The 19,968-nt window shown below is 37.2% G+C and overlaps 1 protein-coding gene across 7 annotated transcripts in view; it reads left to right on the top strand.

Moving 5' to 3' along the window:
- The window catches only part of LOC115218378 (E3 ubiquitin-protein ligase MYCBP2), a 167,091-nt gene that overhangs the window by 41,059 nt on the left and 106,064 nt on the right, over positions 1-19,968 (top strand). For all 7 annotated transcript variants that reach the window (XM_036508350.1, XM_029788156.2, XM_029788153.2 and 4 more), the window contains exons 23-33: positions 1,289-1,367; positions 3,817-3,891; positions 4,525-4,694; positions 7,091-7,216; positions 7,384-7,511; positions 10,892-10,983; positions 11,239-11,373; positions 12,925-13,008; positions 13,476-13,572; positions 16,090-16,282; positions 17,801-18,075. In XM_036508350.1, coding sequence (XP_036364243.1) covers positions 1,289-1,367; positions 3,817-3,891; positions 4,525-4,694; positions 7,091-7,216; positions 7,384-7,511; positions 10,892-10,983; positions 11,239-11,373; positions 12,925-13,008; positions 13,476-13,572; positions 16,090-16,282; positions 17,801-18,075 — 1,454 coding nt within the window. The remainder of the gene's footprint in view (positions 1-1,288; positions 1,368-3,816; positions 3,892-4,524; positions 4,695-7,090; positions 7,217-7,383; positions 7,512-10,891; positions 10,984-11,238; positions 11,374-12,924; positions 13,009-13,475; positions 13,573-16,089; positions 16,283-17,800; positions 18,076-19,968) is intronic.

The raw sequence follows: 19,968 nt of genomic DNA, 5'->3' as shown, positions 1-19,968 counted from the left end.
GAGTTGTGATCTAATTCTAAACCGGGTGCACAAGGAATGCTGCAGGATCACAGACAGGCTGACAGGGAAGAAATACTTTGTATACAGCAAATTTAAGAGTAACCATAAAATAAATTCTTTGAGATGTTTTGAATGTTTCCTGTAAGTAATTTACAGCTTCTGTTGCCTATGTGGCTTGTTTTGCAGTGGAGGAAAGGCAGTGAACTGGCCAGATCTTCACCACATTGGACACAATGCTTTCTGGCATTTCTTCTGGCTCTTTGCATTCTCTGTTCAGATGTCAGTGAGGTTGACTTGTCCTTTCACTCTTTCAGGATTGATGAAATAAAATATCAGTTCAGCACTGGGGTCAATGCAATTGATTAAACCCACCCTGAAAAATTTGAGGCCTTGTGCTTATAGTAGAAAGAATTAGGAGTGAAGGAAGATGTAGTAGCCGGAGTAAAGACAGAGTGAAAATTGTTCTGGGATTTTTTACTTCTGCTGGTTGCAAAAATAGTCTTTCACTGAGTGAAGGGCAGATTGCATAATGTTTGTGAATGAGGTGACATGTTGCAGGGTTCTGAACCCAGGTTTTGAATGTGGAGGATATATGAAGACTGGAAATAAATGAGTTGAGCATGCTGTGTTTGTCTTTTTTTGTTTAATTTTGAACCATATATACATGTGTGTGTGTGTGTGTGTGTGTGTGTGTGTATAAAGTTATATACTTGCACACACACAGGCACACACACATAAATGACATTAGAAATGAGCCGAGGGAAAAATGTGCTGCTATGGAATGGTCATGTATTGTATATGTATGATAACAGTTGGCTAAAGAAGTTCTAAATTATCTGAGTGGAATGAAACAATAAAAGAGGGTTGTAAAACTGAAGATGCAGTTTGTGTGTGTGTGTGTGTGTGCGCGCATGCATGTGTGTGTGTGTGTGTGTAACTATATAAATGTGAAGCCAGCATTTTGTGACCGAAAAATATTTGTTCTGTTGACCTCACCGCATTTCGTATCCCTATACATTCACACTCTTACATGTAGTGATTCACCCACATGTGTACAATCACTTGCCAAAGTACACGTTAGCCAGCCCTCTTACATTCACACACTTGCACACTTGCATATGCTCATACTTGTCCATGCACATCCACTTACTCACACACCATCTGCATCCTTATGTTCACATCTATACACTCACGTGCACACACAGACACGTATTCCACATCTCTTGCAACTGAACTACATTTTCATTATTTGACCTTCTGACCTTTTTGTCTAATATGTTATTTCCAGGCTTAATTCCTGTTAATGAAGACAGTGGCTGTACTATGAAGTGTCTGATGATTAGTAAACATGATGGCTGTTGTAAAAGGTATGTGGTTGTGCTTTACATGGGAGGGCTCAGAACAGAATTATATATACGTGTGTGTGTATCATTTAACATCTGCTTTCCATATATATATATATATATATATATATATAATATATATATATATATATATATGCACACATAAATATGAGGGGGTGCTGAAAAGTTCCTGGCTTTGAGGCTATTGCAAAAGGCTTGGTTGGAGGCCCACCTTCCAAATTCTTTTACAGAACTTAGAAAAACTGAAGGATTGCTGCAATAAGTGTGTGAACCTGAGAGAGGAATATGCTGAATAAAATCATAATTAACTGATCCTTCTGTATGTTATTTTATCCAAAGCCAGGAACTTCCCAGCACTCCTTTGTCTGTATGTGTGTGTGTGTGTGTATAAGTGTGTATGTATGCATGCATGCACTCTCTCTCTCTGGACAAAAGAAAAAAAAGATCATCCCAGATGTTGTCAACAGTTGTCTAAAATCTTTTCACTGTCCATGCTGTTATGGTATTTATAGCTACTATCATTAAGGGTCTTGTTAAATCAGATTTATGATGCCTTCTTGACAGTTACTTCTGGGATGGTTAGTGAAATAAGTATCAGTTATGTATTTGGGTGGATTCCATTATAAGTTTTCTTCTAGATTTAAGAATATGGGAAAAGAAAAATTACACATATTAGTCGTTTGCCTAAAAATAAATTGCAGCATATTAACATTTTTGTCGTCATTTTTCTGATTTCCAGTTCAAACGAGATTGATTTGTCAACTATATATTCCTTTACTTTGAAATTTGTTAGAAATCAGAGAAATAAAGCATTATTATTACAAGGATGATGAACTGGCAGTATCATTAACCCTTTAGTGTTCAGATTATTCTATCAAACATAATGCCTATTGATTCCCATTGATTTGAATTAATCATGCATTATCTCATATCTTCAAGATCTTGATGGTGTAATTACCTAATGTAGAATAACATTGTAGGGTAGGTGTGAGAGCCTGGATCTGGTCAGTTTGAACATAAAACAGTTTAAATATTTTGGCTGGATATGGCCAGTTTAAATACTAAAGGGTTAAAGCATCTTGTGATATTTAGTTACGAGTAATCCTGCTGGAGACAACTTCACCCTTTATCCTTTTTATCCTTTCTAGATCACAAAATGTCTCTGTCAAGTAGTGTGGTCGATGAAATCAACTGTTCTCCTCTTGCTAAATAACTGGTTTTGTGCCTGTGTTAGAAATGAATTGTTTTCACAAATTGTTACAGTCTGTGGTATGTAGAAACAGTAGAATGATGGAATAACTGCTTAGCATTATTTTCCTTCATACTCTGAGTTCTGATCCTTCAGAGATCAACTTCTTATACTCTCCTCCAGTTTGATTGATGAACTAAATGCTCTCCAAATTCTGAGAATGTTTCACTCGAATGAAACTTTTCCCCCAAACTAGTTGCTTTGTTCTATTATTGAAAATTCTTATTAAAACAGTCTACATCAATCTTATCAATAAATTTATCTTCTCATCTCTTGAAATAGACACAAAGGATTCTGGCAGAGTTACTGTGGCAGTGGAGTTATAGAATCACATGGTTGGACTGTATGCCTTACTGTATCAGGTCCTATTGTTTTAGATTCTCACTTCTGATCTGGTCAACCTCAATATTGCCTCTCCCTTCTCTGTGTTTTCATCTTCAGACCTGCCAGATTCAACATTACATCTCGATTCTCTGTATTTTGATCTGCAGTCCTTTCAGCCTCAGTATTGCTTCTCCCTTCTCTGTGTTTTCATCTTCAGACCTGCCAGATTCAACATTACATCTCGATTCTCTGTATTTTGATCTGCAGTCCTTTCAGCCTCAATATTGCTTCTCCCTTCTCTGTGTTTATCGTCTTCCATCCTGCCAGACTCATAATTGCTTCTCTATTCACTGCACTTTGATCTCTAGTCCTTTCAGGTTCGACATTGCTTCTCCCTTGTTTTGATCTTCAGTCCTTACTAGGCTCAGCTTTACCTCTGTATGCTCTTGATGTTGATCTTTGGTCCTGCCAGGTTCAACCATTACCTCTCTCTTCTTTCTGTTCTGATTTTTAGCCTAGCATGGCCCCCACAATGATTTTCATTAAACTGTAATCTGATCTCTTAATCGAATTAGGCTCGATTGTTGCCTATCACTTTTCTGAGTCAGTAATGATAAACGGCTTATTTATTTATTTATTTAAACTTCCTGGGTAAGACATTTTTTATTTGCTTCAGTATGTTCGCAGACAACTGCTTCCACTTCCCCCTGACATTTAAGTGCTTAGTGACGAGTGAGAAGAGATTTAGTTGCGAAGAAAAAAATTGCTTGAAAATACATTTCCACAATTCTCTTTCATTATGAAAAGAAGCAATTTGAAAAAAAAAAAAAACAGAAAATTTAAAAACTAAAGCTAACTCTTTTGTTACTTTCATTTCAGTTTCAGTTCGGCTGATCAAGAAAACCTGTTTCACCATGCTGTATGTCTAGATCCAGTGTATGACACTCTTTGGAGGTGAGTGGCATATGAGAATACCTATATATATATATGAAAAATGCATTTACAAAATATTTATACTATATGTACAATATGAATTTGTATATCTGTAAATATATACCTATATGTAAATATTTTTACTGTATGTACAGTATGGATATGTATATACAGTTTATACATTGAGTACACTGTATATGTGTGTGTGTGTATATATATATATACATACACACACACACACACATGTATACATGTATTTGAGAGCTAAACAATAGGTGGTTTACTCAAACTCTTTATTATAAAGATTATATAATCTTTCCACATGTTTAACACATGTGTATGTTGTATGATAATTATCACACAGATAATTGCTTAATCACTTACCAGTGACAGATCTGTAGAAGAAAATAGTAATTTAATCCAATGCTTGTGTAGTATCCTTATAAAAGACTATCCACCACCTGATGAAGTGTTTTCTGGTTCGGAATTAATTACATTGTTAATTATAAAATCTCGTTTGTTTGCAAAACCAAAGGACAATAGGTTCTGTCATTCTGGTTCTGTTCTAGTTTCCTTGCAATATCTCATCAAATAAGGTTTTTCTTTTTTTTGTTTTGTGTGTTTACTGAACTTCTGACTTTGTATCCATTTCAGTTATTCTCCCAGCAAGAATTTGATCAATTGCTACATGGTATTGCTTCCTGAGGCCCGTCCTCTTTACAGCATCGACTCCAGCTTCTGTAACATCCTCAGTCCCGAAATGTATATACCTACAAGAGCTAGTTCCTATTCCACAAGGTCACATTGTTCATTGCACATGCTTGGTAAGTATATATGTATGTATGTATGTATGTGTGTGTGTGTATGTATGTATGTGTGTGTGTGTGTGTATGTATGTATGTATGTATGTGCATGGGTTTGTGTGTATACATATAAACATTTTGTATTTCATACCCAAACTACTATATTTAATATATTTAATGTCTCCAATATGTTTATCTGCATAATTGCCTCCACATCTGCTCAACTTGATCCCTCTTACTGCCATTCTTTACCTTGCGGAATTGATCCTCTGTAAAGACATCAGAGTCTAAGTTTGAATCTTCTGAGCACTACTGTCTTCTATATGGAGAATCTGTGGACTATACATCATTTGCTTGGCCAAGTGCTACATATAGAAAATACCTATATATATATATATATATATATCACCTTGATCACCTTGACTGACCAGTCCGTCAGGCGTCCATTTGACACCGCTGGTCACGGCATGCTGTCCACTCCTCTCTGGATCATGCCTTTCTCATCCATGTGATCCCAATCTTCCTCCTGAAATCATAACTCAACTGTCATGGAGGCCTTCTGGGTGGTCGTTTCCGCTCGCACGGGTACCACTCGACAACTGCGCGGGTCCACACACACACATATATATATATATAGATATATATGCGTGTGTGTGTGTGTGTGTGCATTGTTATGATGATATATGTATTCCACAAGTAAAGTAAACTGGTATATATAGTTGCAATTGAGTTTCATTGATGCAATCTTTTGGTAAATTCTAAAGAGTTGTGTAGAACTCATAAAAACAGAAATGAAAGAACTGAAAAGTCATATGAAGCACCACATGTACCTGTGGTAGGGTTTAGAAAGAAGCAATAGGGACTGGTCCTTAAAGAATGAAATTACAGTTAATACTTAATCTGTAACATTTGTATTTTTACTAATGTAATTAGTAGAGGAGAGAGTTGCTAATGAGAACAGTGATGAAAGCCTCCTGTATGTAATGCGTTCATTGTGTAACATGATGTGTGCAGAAGATATTTTCAGAAGGCACTTTATAGAGAGAATCCTTTTAAGATGATTCCTTTCAGACGCGTTGAGTAAAGAATATCCAGGAGGTGAATTTATAAAATAACATTAAACTTTATTCAGTAGTGTCAAGAGTGCTATCAGGGAGTAAAAGAGGAATAGTGTTCAACTGCAGACCTGTAGTGGGTGTTGAGGCCTGTATGTGTATGTAAGGTATGTATGTGAGTCAGGGAAGCCGAAATAAGTTACGTTGGTGTGAGTGAAAATTTGTAAGCCATGTTAAGCTAGCAATAGTAAGTTTGTCTGTGCTAGTTGGGACAAAAAAAAGAATTATTCACAGTATCAACTGTGTTGATAGAACTGGACTCTAGAAAGTATCCCTGATGCTAAGTTGAAGCAAGAAATTAGGAACTGTTTGCTAGGAGGTATATACTGTGTTGGTCATCCTGTGTCTTTCCATTGACTATATAGAAAATGGTACGTTTTACTCCTGGGCAGAAGTTGCTACTGGTATCCTTTCGTAGCCAACTCTAATTGGTTGACGTGGGCATAGCATCACTGTGCTAATGCATGGTAACCAAAATATGGCTTCCCTAATCACTAAAAATCCCTTGCATTAACTTTGTTTGGGTGGGCCTATGATCAGGGCATTCAGGCCATGACTGTGCCATCTTTTTAATGGCTATCTAGGGCTATCTTATTCAGTGTGTTCTTTATGTGAGATTTGAAGGTTATGTGTGTTTCGAAGGAGCTTTGACCTGCTATTTCAAGCAGGTTGAGTGATTATGTCCACTCCCTGTGGGTAGGAAAAAGATGTGGTTACTAAAAGTATGAGGAGACTGACGAGGTATAGAAAGTAAAGGGGTGTGGACTCTAAAGGGATGTGCAAGGTAAAGTGGAAAAAGGTGTAGAAAGTAGAGAGGTATAGATATTGAAAGGATATGGACACTGAACAACATGTGGAAAGGGAAGAAATGTGGACATGAAAGGCATGTGGACAGTGAAGAGATGTGAATAATGGAGAGATGTGGACACAATGTGTGGTCAGCAATATATAGACAAGATTCCACTTGAACGGAACATTAATCTGTTGCAAGGTTTATTCATTTACAACTGAATGGACTGGAAAAACATGAAATGAAATATTCAAGTCCACATTGATGTGGACATGGATTTAACAGAACCAAGTAAACACCAAAATTCCATTACAGATATTTTATAAACTCTTCTCATTTGAAGAAAAAGATGTATTTTTAAGATGACGTATGGTGTCTCAATTACTCTTAAGGAAACCTGCATTGTGTGGCAGCTTAAAAAATATTGTCTTTCATCACAAATAGTAAACATATGTACATAATATTTGGTTGATTATCTTCATGTGTGTTCTTGTATTTGTGTCTACTTGTAGCTTGTCTCGATACATTGACCACTGCCCAACAGCTACACTTGGTGGTGTACGAAGAGACGAAGGAGAAGAGGGCGGCCACCAAGGATTACACCAAAGAAGACTTTTCAATTATTAACAGATTTGATAGTAAGTTACTCTCTCTCTTTCTTTTCTCCATCTTAATACTTCTCTCTATGAATCTTTTTTTTTGTTGTTACGAAAGCTCCAGTTTGTTGTTGCTGCACTTCTCCTGCCTACCTTCCACCATTGGTGGTCCTTATTAAGAACACTCCTTATTTATTTGTCTGCTGCAGGTCATGGAGGTGGTTGGGGTTATTCGGGCCATTCAGTTGAAGCTATTCGCTTTATGTCTGACACCGATATACTATTGGGTGGCTTTGGCTTGTTTGGAGGCCGTGGAGAATATTTTGGACGAATCAAGGTAAGATACTCTATATTTACTTAAACTATTGCTGTTTTCTTATTTCTTTATTACCCACAGGGGACTAAACATAGAGAGGACAAACAAGGACAGACAAACGGATTAAGTCGATTATATTGACCCCAGTGTGTAACTGGTACTTATTTAATCGACTCCGATTAGATTTTAGTAAAAGATTACAGAAATTCTCTGATGCAACATACTTTTCGTGATTGAAACAAAATTTGGCACTTGTATTTAGCTCTTACATAGCATCTGAGTGGTATGGGAAATAAAATTATATAGTCCCTTGTTTTTCTGTCTTTAACTTTTGGAAACTTGTTATAAAGATTCTATCTATCTGTCTGTATATTGATGTACAAACATTAGAAAGAGTGCTCAATTCATGTAGTAGAATGTATTTTATACACTTAGAAGTGATCATTCACACTGTCATTACTCCGAGTTTCCTGTTATGTGCACTTGTTCAAATGAACACTCAGCTTTCAATGAATGTGTGTGTTTGTGTGAGTGGGAGTTATAATTAAAATTATTTAGTTTTATTCATTGATAAAATGTTTATATTGATGGAGTACATCAGGAAAAAAAAATTATTATTATTGAGTGAGAGAGCAGTGCATGTCATCAAAGTGATGGGAAATGAAATTGAGACTTACGTGGTTTGAGCTTGGTAGTATTCAACTAGATGTTGTAGTAGATCGACTCCTTTCTTTGTGCGGATTTCATTGACTTTTATTAGATACTGCCAACAAACAGAAGAAGAAATTAGACAACTTTAAACGTTCATCTGCTAAAATAAGTCTTTTAAAAAAAAAAGTCACTACATTACTGACCACCAGTAGATCATATCTTCATATAGTTAATGTATATTTAAGATTTAAGTTTGCAAATGAGACCAACAGAAAGTATGGAAAACTAGCAATGCCAAAATCACAGAAAGTATGGAAAGCCAGCGGTGCCAAAATCGAAAGGTATGGAAAGCCATAGGTGCCAAAATCGAAAAGTATGGAAAGCCATCGTTGCCAAAATCGTAAAGTATGGAAAGCCATCGTTGCCAAAATCGTAAAGTATGGAGAGCCATCGGTGCCAAAATCGTAAAGTATGGAGAGCCATCGGTGCCAAAATCGTAAAGTATGGAGAGCCATCGGTGCCAAAATCGTAAAGTATGGAGAGCCATCGGTGCCAAAATCGTAAAGTATGGAGAGCCATCGGTGCCAAAATCGTAAAGTATGGAGAGCCATCGGCGCCAAAATCGTAAAGTATGGAGAGCCATCGGCGCCAAAATCGTAAAGTATGGAGAGCCATCAGCGCCAAAATCGCAAAGTATGGAAACCTAGCAGTGCCAAAATCACATAGTATGGAAAGCTAGCAATGCCAAAGATTTATGTGGATGCTTATGGTATCTGATATGGATAGAATAGGCCATACAAATACAACTTTAACTCTTGACCATTCAGATTTCTTTTTCAAATGTAAACCTTATTTATTCACATTGTTTTGAATTAATCATGCATTTTCTCATAGCTTCACAATTTCTATGATGTGGTTGTTTATTTTTAGAATGACCTTGTAGGGTAGGTGTGAGACATTGGATCTGCTCAGTTTTAACATAAAGCCAGGAGAATATCTGGACCAGAAATGGCTAGATTAAATGCTAGAGTTAAGCCCACTTTCACTATCAAAGCAGGGATTAGCCTAGGGGTCCCATGACTAAATGTTTTTGAGGACTATCTATCTTTTATCCTTTTCTTGTTTCAGTCATTGGACTGTGGTCATCCTGGGGCTCTCTCTTTAAGGGTTTATTACATATACATTAGCAATAAGTAGATATCAGTTATTAGTGGTCAGTTACATAGTGACCTGGTAAACTTGAAATGCCAGTAGTGATGGTCATTATAATAGAGGACAGCTGATCTGTTGATGTCAGTGTTGGATGGTCAAGAAATATAATGACCAGCTGAATGGTAAAAATACAATTTTCATTCTGATATTTTGTTCCATTATATTGTCTATTTTGCAGTGGTAGTAAAGGTCAGACGAATAAATATTACTAAAGCATTGCTTTACAGTCAGATGCCCGTCCTGTCATTAAAGATACTTACTTCACATGCTTGTAACTGAAACATTTTTCTTTCTTTTTCCATCTCTTCTGCAATCTGCAACAAATAACAAAAGGAATTCTTCTGATTTTCATTTATGCATTACACTTTACCATTTCTCACTCTCTTTCTCTGTAATTGTGTGTGCAATTACACACATGCACAAAACATGTATGTATGAATGGATGGATGAATGGATGAATGAGTGAAAGAATGAATAAAATGACAATTGCCTTAGTGTTTAGCATGTCTGCACAATTTATGGTGTGTCTGGATTATGATTCCAGTAGGCACTGAAAAACATTTTTGTCTAACCCATGCAAGCATGGAACATGATTATATATATATATATATATATATATATATATACACACACACACATACATATATATATATACATACACACACATACATATATATATATATTATATATATATATATACACATACACACACACACACACATACATATATATATATATACACACACACACACACATATATATATATATATATATATATATATATATATACACATACACACATACATATATACGTAACAAAGACCATCCGATCGTGGCCGTTGCCAGCCTCGCCTGGCCTCCGTGCTGGTGGCACGTAAAAAGCACCATCCGAGCGTGGCCATTCACCAGCCTCGTCTGGCACCTGTGTCGGTGGCACATAAAAAGCACTCACTACACTCACGGAGTGGTTGGCGTTAAGAAGGGCATCCAGCCGTAGAAACACCGCCAGATCTGACTGGCCTGGTGCAGCCTTCGGGCTTCCCAGACCCCAGTTGAACCGTCCAACCCATGCTAGCATGGAAAGCGGACGTTAAATGATGATGATGGCATGTGGCACTGACTGGTTGGCATGTTGTTTTAAATGTATGATTTCTTATTGGACAAGATTCATTGAATGCACTCAAAGTTTGCATGTGAGGAAAAATCTATTTCTAAAATCTAAGAGTTGATCAAAGAAACAAGAGGTGTATGCAGCATAATACGTGATGAAATTAGAAAAATATATACATAATACAAATTGAGAGTAGTCAGGAGCCTATGAAGCTCAAAGACTAAACTCATTACATAAACCTGTGAATGTGAGTGTAAGGTTGATGCAAGTTAAATTACATATTTATGTCTTAGTTGTGTACACACACAGACATCCACCCAAATCTCTCAATCTTTGATTTTCTGTCCTGCTTGTTTGTTTTTTGATTTTCTGTCCTGACTGTTTGTTATTTGAACCATTGATCTATGTGTCTGTGTGTCTCATACAGCTGTTTGAACTTGGCTTTGATGGTGCTGACAAGGAAGAAGATGGAACTCTGTTAGCAGAAACTGAAGAAATTCCGTTTGAATGTGCTGCCAGGTAAGTCGTTTTGTTTTCTTCCAAGGTGTTAAAATTATGGTGGCTCCAATGAGAGATAAATATTGTTATTGATAATGTGGACTATAGGAATGAAGAATATTTATATATGAATAAACACACACACACACACACAACAAGTGAGTAGCTAGATAGATGCTTAGACAGAGAGACAGGTCAGTAGATATAGATATATGTTAAGCAGATTTTGTTACCTTTGTGAAGATTAATTTATTCCATTTCTTGTTTGTTTTCCAGAGAAACCTATGCAATGTTATTTTATGAGCCAGTATCTCTCCAGGCTAATATATGGTATGTGGCTTGGGCTAGGATATCTGGACCAAGTAGTGACTGTGGATCAAGTGGGCAGGCTGTTGTCACTACAGAAGATCAGTGAGTATTTGCATTGATTTATTGATTGATTAACTCCTGGTCAACTCTGATTCAGGAGACATTTGATCCCAAGCATGATCACCACTGAATTTTTTTCCATTTTTTAATTTTGCACTGCCAGTGATTCTAAAACCACATAACTTACCTAAAGTGTCTTTAAAAAAAAAGTCTATTGCCTCTCAAAAGCTGGTGGTGTTGGAGCCAATGGTTGCATGGTTTAAGTATCAGATTAGTATTGAAGTATCTGAAATTCAAACATATTGCTGCTGCTAATGCAATACATTCTTGTGCTGCTGGGAAAAATACATAACTGCACTTGCTTCTGTCTGCTTGGTTGACATGAGGTCGATTCTAGTTTCCTGATGAATGCTTAGTTACAGAATAAATCCTCAGCTATCACATAAGAGTTACAGTAATAGTTAGATTGGTGATGTGAGAAGGATTTAAGGGCAAGTAGTCAGTCAATTATGGAATAAAATGATTTGGTGCAGTAGTTTGGAGACTGACAATTTGGCATGGTTAACTGGACATTTAGACTGTTTTGGCGACAGTACATTTTGGTGCTGGAGACAGACACAGACACTTGCAAAAATAAACACAGGCAGACCACGAGGGGGAGAGACATTACAATTTATTAATTGAAAACATTTGAGGAAATCACTTTCCCTCTCCTCAGACACACAGAGAAATATGCCCAGAAACAAACAGAGAGCAAGGGAAACATGAAAACATAACATCTGGATATCAAATAACTTTGCACCAAATCAGTGGTGCTACATGGCAGATGCCAAAATATATCAGGCCTAGTCTGTTAAATTGACCCCACTGCTCAACTGGTACTTTATTTTATTGACCTCGCAAAGAGGAAAGGTAAAGTTAACCTCTGTAGAATTTGCACTCAGAACATAATGAGTCTAAAGAAATAGTGCCAAGCAATTTTCAATCTCTCTCTCTCTCAGTTTTATAGTATTATTATTATTATTATTATTATAATAATAATAATGATAATAATAATAATAATAATAACTTTATTTCTATCAAAAAAAAAAAAAAATTAACGAACTAGTGAGTTTAGTTTAATGGCCTACCAATGTATACTATGAGTTTCTTTGCCCTAGGAGTCGGGAAGACATTTGGCAAGAAATGGAAGCAAATTTGAAAGAAGAAGAAAAAAAAAAGATAATAATAATAATAATAATAATAATAATAACGATAATTCTTTCTGCTGTAGGCACAAGTCATGAAACTTTAAGGAAAGGGACTAGGCAATTACATTGATCCCCGCCAGTGCTCAACTGGTACTTATTTTGTCAACCTTGAAAGGCAAAGTCAGGCCTGTTGGAATTTGAACCCAGAAGACAAAGCTGGAAGAAATTCTTCTAAGCAGTTTGTCCAGTGTGCTAATGATTCTGTTTGCCAATATTGATGATGATGATAATAATTTCTAAAGAAAAATTTAAAGAAAGATAAAAAGATTTGTTGACTTAAAGTGCATAAATTATTGCCTTCCGTTTTATATTCATGACTTTCTTTGTATCTCTTGTTACATAGAGTGGTGTTTAAATTCAAGAGTTCAAAGAAATCCAACAATGGAACCGATGTGAATGCTGGACAGATCCCGCAGTTACTTTACAGGTTGGTTGAAATTTTTTTTCTCTTAATCCCTTTTCTCATCCTTTTCTGTTTCTACTTTTAAGCTCCTTACAAACTTGTAATCTGTCTTAGCCAAACTTGAGTTAAAGCAAATTTAAAGGATGACATCTTCACAGTTTGTATGGTCATCTGTGCAACATCATCATCATTGTTTTAACGTCTACATTTCTATGCTTGTATGGGTCAGATGGAGTTTATTGCTGTAGTTTTTCTATATGTGTATGACCTTTTTGTCACTGACCCTCACCTGTTTCCAAGCAAGGTGATATTTCCTTATGACCAAATACAATTTTGCAGAATATTGTTAAAAATAAGTAACGGCTTCTATTATGGTAATGATGCCCATTTGCACCTATCACAATGTTGAGACTAATCCTCTTCCTTTCAAAGTTTCTGACCATATTAGGCCCAATTATTATTGTTATTGTTGTTCTTTTTTCCTTCTTCAGATTACCATCACCAGACAGACAGTCAATTCCTCGAAAAGCTGAACATTTAGAGCCTGCTCATATATTAACTCAAGACTTCAGCAGAACTGTATCACCTGTAAGTGTATCTTTGTTGTTGCTGTCACTGACAATGTCAGTCACTGTCCACATCAGTCGCTGCCAGCGTCAGTCGCTGCCTACGTCAATCGTTGCCAGCGTCAGTCGCTGCCAGTGTCAGTCGCTGCCAGCGTCAGTCGCTGCCAGCGTCAGTCGCTGCCAGCGTCAGTCGCTGCCAGCGTCAGTCGCTGCCAGCGTCAGTCGCTGCCAGCGTCAGTCGCTGCCCGCGTCAGTCGCTGCCCACGTCAGTCGCTGCCTACGTCAGTCGCTGCCTACGTCAGTCACTGCCAGCGTCAGTCGCTGCCAGCGTCAGTCGCTGCCAGCGTCAGTCGCTGCCAGCGTCAGTCGCTGCCAGCGTCAGTCGCTGCCCACGTCAGTCGCTGCCTACGTCAGTCGCTGCCAGCGTCAGTCGCTGTCAACTACATTAGTCAATGTGTCTTTAGAAATGATAGGATGTGATTTTGGTAGATTTGGTTGCTACATTTAGCAGATGAAGCAACCATGTAGAAGTTCTCCTGTTGACCCATGGTGATGCTCCTTCACTGTGAGAATCACACTGTTGTTTAATACTAGGTTGCTACTGATTGAACTGACCATGCATCAAGTCCTTTCTTAAAAAAATTGCTAGTCTTGTACTTCTATCATAAGTTATTAACCGAGAAGATAGCTTTCGTATGCAGCAGATGCACAGGGGCAATAAACACCACAGATGCTCTGAAAACAGATTCCATCACACTCCAGGGGAAGAAACTAGAAGTAGTTGATATCTTCTACTACCTAGGGGACCAAGTTAGTAGTTGGAGTGGATGCTCAGAGAGTGTTACCACAAGAATAAGTATAGCCTGGGTAAAGTTTAGTAAAAGGTAGATTGTATGATGCATGTGTGCAAACTGCCATGCTTCACGGCAGTGGAACATGGACTGTGACTGCGGAGGACATGCATAGACTCAAAAGAAATGAAGCTAGCATGATCTGCTGGATGTGTAATGTAAGTGTGCACACATGACAGAGTGTAAGCGCCCTGAGAGAAATGTTGGACATAAGAAGCATTGGATGTGGCATGCAAGAGAGATGTTTGCGCTGGTATGGTCATGTACTATGGATGGATTAGGAGAGATGTGTGAAGAAGTTCCACTCCCAAACAGTTGAAAGAATCCAGGGAAGAGGTAGACCCAGGAAGACATGGGATGAGGTGGTCAAGCATGACCTTCGAATGTCGGGCCTCACAGAGGCAATGACGAAAGACCGAGACCTCTGGAGATATGCTGTGACTGCGAAGACCTGACAAATAAAGTGAGTTCACGGCTGTATCCTGCACCAGTTTCGCATTACCAGCCCATTCAAAAGTACCTTGGATCGCAGGACGACTTGCTGTGCTTACCTTGGATCATAGGGCAGCCTACTGTGCTTGAGGAGACCTATTGAGTCAAGTACATCAACATCAAAATCAAAATCAAATGGAAATTGTCAATGTGATACCTGTGCCGGTGGCACATTAAAAGCACCATCCGAATGTGGCCAATGTCAGCGCCGCCTTGACTGGCTTCCGTGTTGGTGGCACATAAAAAGCTCTAACTGATCGTGGCCGTTGCCAGCCATCCTCTGGCCCTTGTGCTGATGGCATGTAAAAAGCACCCACTGCACTTACAGAGTTGTTGGCGTTAGGAAGGGCATCCAGCTGTAGAAATACTGCCAAATCAGACTGGAGGCTGGTGCAGCCTCCTGGCTTCCCAAATCCTGGTCGAACCACCCAACCCATGCTAGCATGGAAAACGGACATTAAACAATGATGATTACTATCATTATTATTAAAGGCGGCAATCTGGCAGAATTATTACATGCTTGACGAAATAGTGGTATCTCACCCATTGCTACATTCTGAGTTAAGATTCTGTCAAGATCAGCTTTGCCCTTCATCCTTTTGGGGGTCAATAAGTATCAGTAGAATACCGAAGTCGATGCAACCAACTTACACACCTCCCTGAAATTGCTGGCCTTGTACCAATTATTATTATTATTAGGAGTGTCTTGTCGTTCTCTTGAAGCATTGTGTATTGTTTGTAAAGAATAAAAAGTTTTGAATGGTACAACAATGCCCTATAATACAAAATGTGGACTATATACCTGTTGTAATTTAGTTATCCATAGTCTGATAATACTTTGGAATTGCTGACCTTGTGCCAAAATTTGAAAGCATTATCATTATTATTATTATTTTTATTATTAGGATTGTTGTGAAGTGGTGGAAACTTTAGTGTGATTTGTTGTATGGGATTACCGTTTGATATTAAGTGCTGCTCTCAGAAATCTTGTGTGTATTCATTCTATCTGTTTTTTGTTTTTTTTTACCAGTGCCTTAGTTAGGGTCCAGTTACTTCAGTAATATATGGTTAGAAACTAGCTTCGTGCACTTATTGTCATTTTCTACAAAAATCTTTCTTTTCTTTTTCTTAATTCAGCAAACTCTAAAAAACTATTCTAATTAAATAATTACTGAATTTATTAATTACTTTTTCAGAGTTGCTTCGATGCCTTATTAAATCTCTTGGAGTGGGCGTGGTCTTCCTTCCATTCTTCCGCTGCTGAACTTGACGGACTGAAAGGAATTAGCCGTTCAGCACTAGTCTCCGATCTCCAAAGATTTGTCTACATCTGCAAAGCTTGCCTTCGTCTCATTAAAATTTACATTAATGAGGTGTTCTCTGATGGAGGTATGCACTCCCCATCTTTCTCTCATTCCAACTCTCATCTCTCTCTTTCTCCTCTCAGCCTCCTGCTCTGTCTTACTAGTTTTTTCTTTTTTTTTCTTCTCTTACTCTTTCTTTCTCTACTATTTCTCTCTCTTTATTAAGTAAAATTTCTAATCCCAGTTTATATCTTCATCTGTATGCAGTGATACTTTTCCCTCATGCATGGTACTCCACACCAGCCACTCTGAAATATCGTCCTAATATGTGTACCCCCCATGCTATCTATCTGCTGTCTCTATTTACCTAACATTGTCCTAAACTGTGATGCAGTACCTCATCTCTACTTTAGTACTTCTATACTACTTCTGCCCTAATTACTTCATATTACCTACTGCTTATGTTTTGTCCTAATTTTGTTATGATCTCTGCTTTGGTACTCTATACTGTCAGTTGTTCATGTTGTCCTAATATCTGTCGCAAGAACTCTGCATGTCACATGGGACCATTTGAGCTAGATCTGGAAGCTTAATGAAATCAATGTAATGATGATGATGATCTCTAACACCTGCTACCATCATTACTCCTACTGTTGCTGTAACTACTACTGCTGCTGCTGCTGCTCATCATCATTATCTTGTTTGTTGTTAACACAATGTTTCAGCTGATATACCCTCCAGCCTTCATCAGGTGTCTTGGGGAAATTTCGAACCTGGGTTCGCATTCCTAAGGTATTTTTTATGTTGTTGTTGTTATTATTATTATTATTATTATTATTATTATTATTATTATTATTATTCATATCACTGTCTGGAATCGAACTTGGAATCTTGGGGTTAGTAGCCCTCCACTCTTAACCCCAAGATTCTGAGTTCGATTCCAGGGAGTGACCTGAATAATAATAATGATGATAATATCGAAAAATACCTTAGGAATGAGAACCCGGGTTCGAAATTTTCCCAAGACACCTGATGAAGGCTGGAGGATATATCAGGTGAAACATTAACAATAAACAAGATGGGGACAAATATCCGTCAAATGTAAATAATGTAAATAATGAAAGATTGCAGTCTTACAGTGACTTTTGGACCACCCTGTACTACTCTTGTTGTTGTTGCTCTGCTACTATTACTCTTGCACCTGCTGTCACTATTACCATTACTCTTGCTGCTGCTGTTACTACTACTGTTACTGCTGTAATATTTTCCATTTGTTGTATACCTGAGTTGGAGGCAATTGAGATTGTTCTAATGTAGCCATATCTTCTTCATTGGCTCCTCCTTTACTCCCCCCACACCCAATAAAGGTTTTAGTCCCACTTACGTTACCCTAATAAAACAACCCTGTATCAAGCACCCTTATCTAATTGCCTCCACCCCTCAAAAAAAAAAAAAAGAAGCCCATTATGTACCCATTTTGTCCAACCCATGCCAACTTGGAACATGGATGTTGAATGATTGTTAAAATACTTTGAAGATTTTAAAACAAAAAAAACAAAAATTCTTACTGATTGCTTTTAAACTTTTTCTCATTTGATTTTAGCTGTCAGCAAAAAAACCATACCAGAAACCATGAAATTGGCTGAAGGTGTTGGCAACTCCAGAGATTTGCTTCGCAAGATTCTTGCTGAAGAGGTCCGTCCTTCGAAAGTTAGGCTTTCACTCTCCAACCCACCAACAAGTCCCGAATTTCGGCAGATGGCCGAAGAAATCCTGTCTGCATGCCATGACACTTTTACCGGATGTTTCCATGCCTTTTATCCAACTGCTAACCTGAAATGGCTGTGTTTATGTGATCTGCTGGTTATGTTGGAACCGGTGAGTGATTTCGTTTTTGTTTGTTTATTCATTTGTTTAACTTCTGTTTTTCCATCATGGCATCAGTTTGATGACTCCTTTGAAGCAAGGTTTTATGGCTGGATGCTCTTTCTATTGTTAACCCATACCTATTTTTCAAGCAAGGAACATTTTGTTTTTTCCGTTTTTGGATTTGGTTTGCAAGATGCTTTATATGAGTTCGTGTGTTGAAGCATATTCTGTTGTGTCTGGGCAGAGTCATTTTGTTTTTGTGCCTTATGATTTAACACACTCACCAGTAAAATTTCCACTTATTTCTTATTTTTAATTTCTTAAAATTTTCTTTGCATCTTGCAACCTTTTCAATAGTCAAGAGTCAAGACTATTGAAAAGGTTGCAAGACGCAACGAAAATTTTAGGAAAATAAAAATAAGAAATAAGTGGAAATTTTACTGGTGTGTGTGTGTTAAATCATAAGGCACAAAAAGAAAATGACTCTCCCCAGACGCAACGGAAGGTTTTGTTTTTTATTGCAGAAGTCTGTGAAAGCTCACAATGACTGGGCATAATGCCAAGAAGTAATGTCTACATCATCACCATTTTACTCAAGCAATGGCAAACATGGAATATTAACATTTATATCTAATTGCATGCATGCAGGAACACACATGTACACTTTCACACATACAAACATATGCTCTAGGCATGGCAAGAAGTTTTCTTCCCAAATACCTGGTTCCAGATTCAGTCCCACTGCATGACACCTTTGATAAGTATCTTCTACTGTAGCGCCAGACCAACCAAAGCCTTGGAATTGGATTTGGTACATGGAAGTTGAAAGAACTGTCCTACCTGTGCATGCATGGAAGATGGATGTTAAACGATGATGATTATATATAAATATATAGATACACATACACACAACCCTAAATCAAAATTCCATAAATACTTAATATTTAATTTTATTTATTCATTTCAATTATGAATGTTTAATAATTGAATTCTTTGTCTATTTATTAGCAAAGTCTCATATAAAATAATTTTTTGTTTTACTCGCGTAATTAAATGGTTTTCATTTACTGTTGGGTTACTTTTGGCTAACCCTGTATACATGCATATATATATATATATATATTTATATATATATATATATAATGTGAAAATTATAAGGGTAGAAAATTTAGAAGAATTTTACATACTGGTGGCTAGCATGCATAATAAAAGTCAATAGACAACATATTTTCATATTTTAAAGTATATATCGGTATTTATACACAGAGAGGTAACTTTTGACATGATGCCTTACATGATAGCAGGGGCAGCCAAATCCAAACCACGAAAAAAGTAATTCCAAAGAAAATGTAAACCAAAATTATTTATAGTTAATATATTATATTAATATATTATTTGTATTTGATCCCAAACTCGAGTTTGGGATTAACTAGAAATAATTTTTGTTTTCATTCTTTTTGGAATTACTTTTTTTAGTGGTTTGGGTTTGGTTGCTTTTCTAGCGTGTAATACTTATACACTTTTATATATGTGTGTGTACACACACACACACAAATACATAAGGTGCTGTGCAGTGGAACTGAACCCCAAACCATATCACTGTGAAGAAAATTTCTTACACAGTCATGCTTGCACCTCACAACCTTGACTGTGCCCGATGTTTAGAAAGGGTTATGGGAGAACAAATAGTGGCTATTGCTTTTGACGTTGTTACTTAACCCCAAGTTAATCATTATCTACAATCAAAGGCATTCTAACCATAGCTAAGTCACTTAATTTTTAGACTCGCTATGTTGAGGACAGTGTTAACCAATGAATCAGTCTCTTCTTTAGATGATTTGAATGTTGCTATTTTTGGTCAGTGAAGGGACCAGATATAGATAGGCAAGGCTCTCTTATTAG

This window comes from Octopus sinensis, linkage group LG13 (assembly GCF_006345805.1).
Source record: "Octopus sinensis linkage group LG13, ASM634580v1, whole genome shotgun sequence".
In the NCBI taxonomy this organism is placed as follows: Eukaryota; Metazoa; Mollusca; class Cephalopoda; order Octopoda; family Octopodidae; genus Octopus; species Octopus sinensis.
Note: the sequence above shows the minus strand (reverse complement) of the source record. Positions and strands in the feature narration are given on the sequence as shown.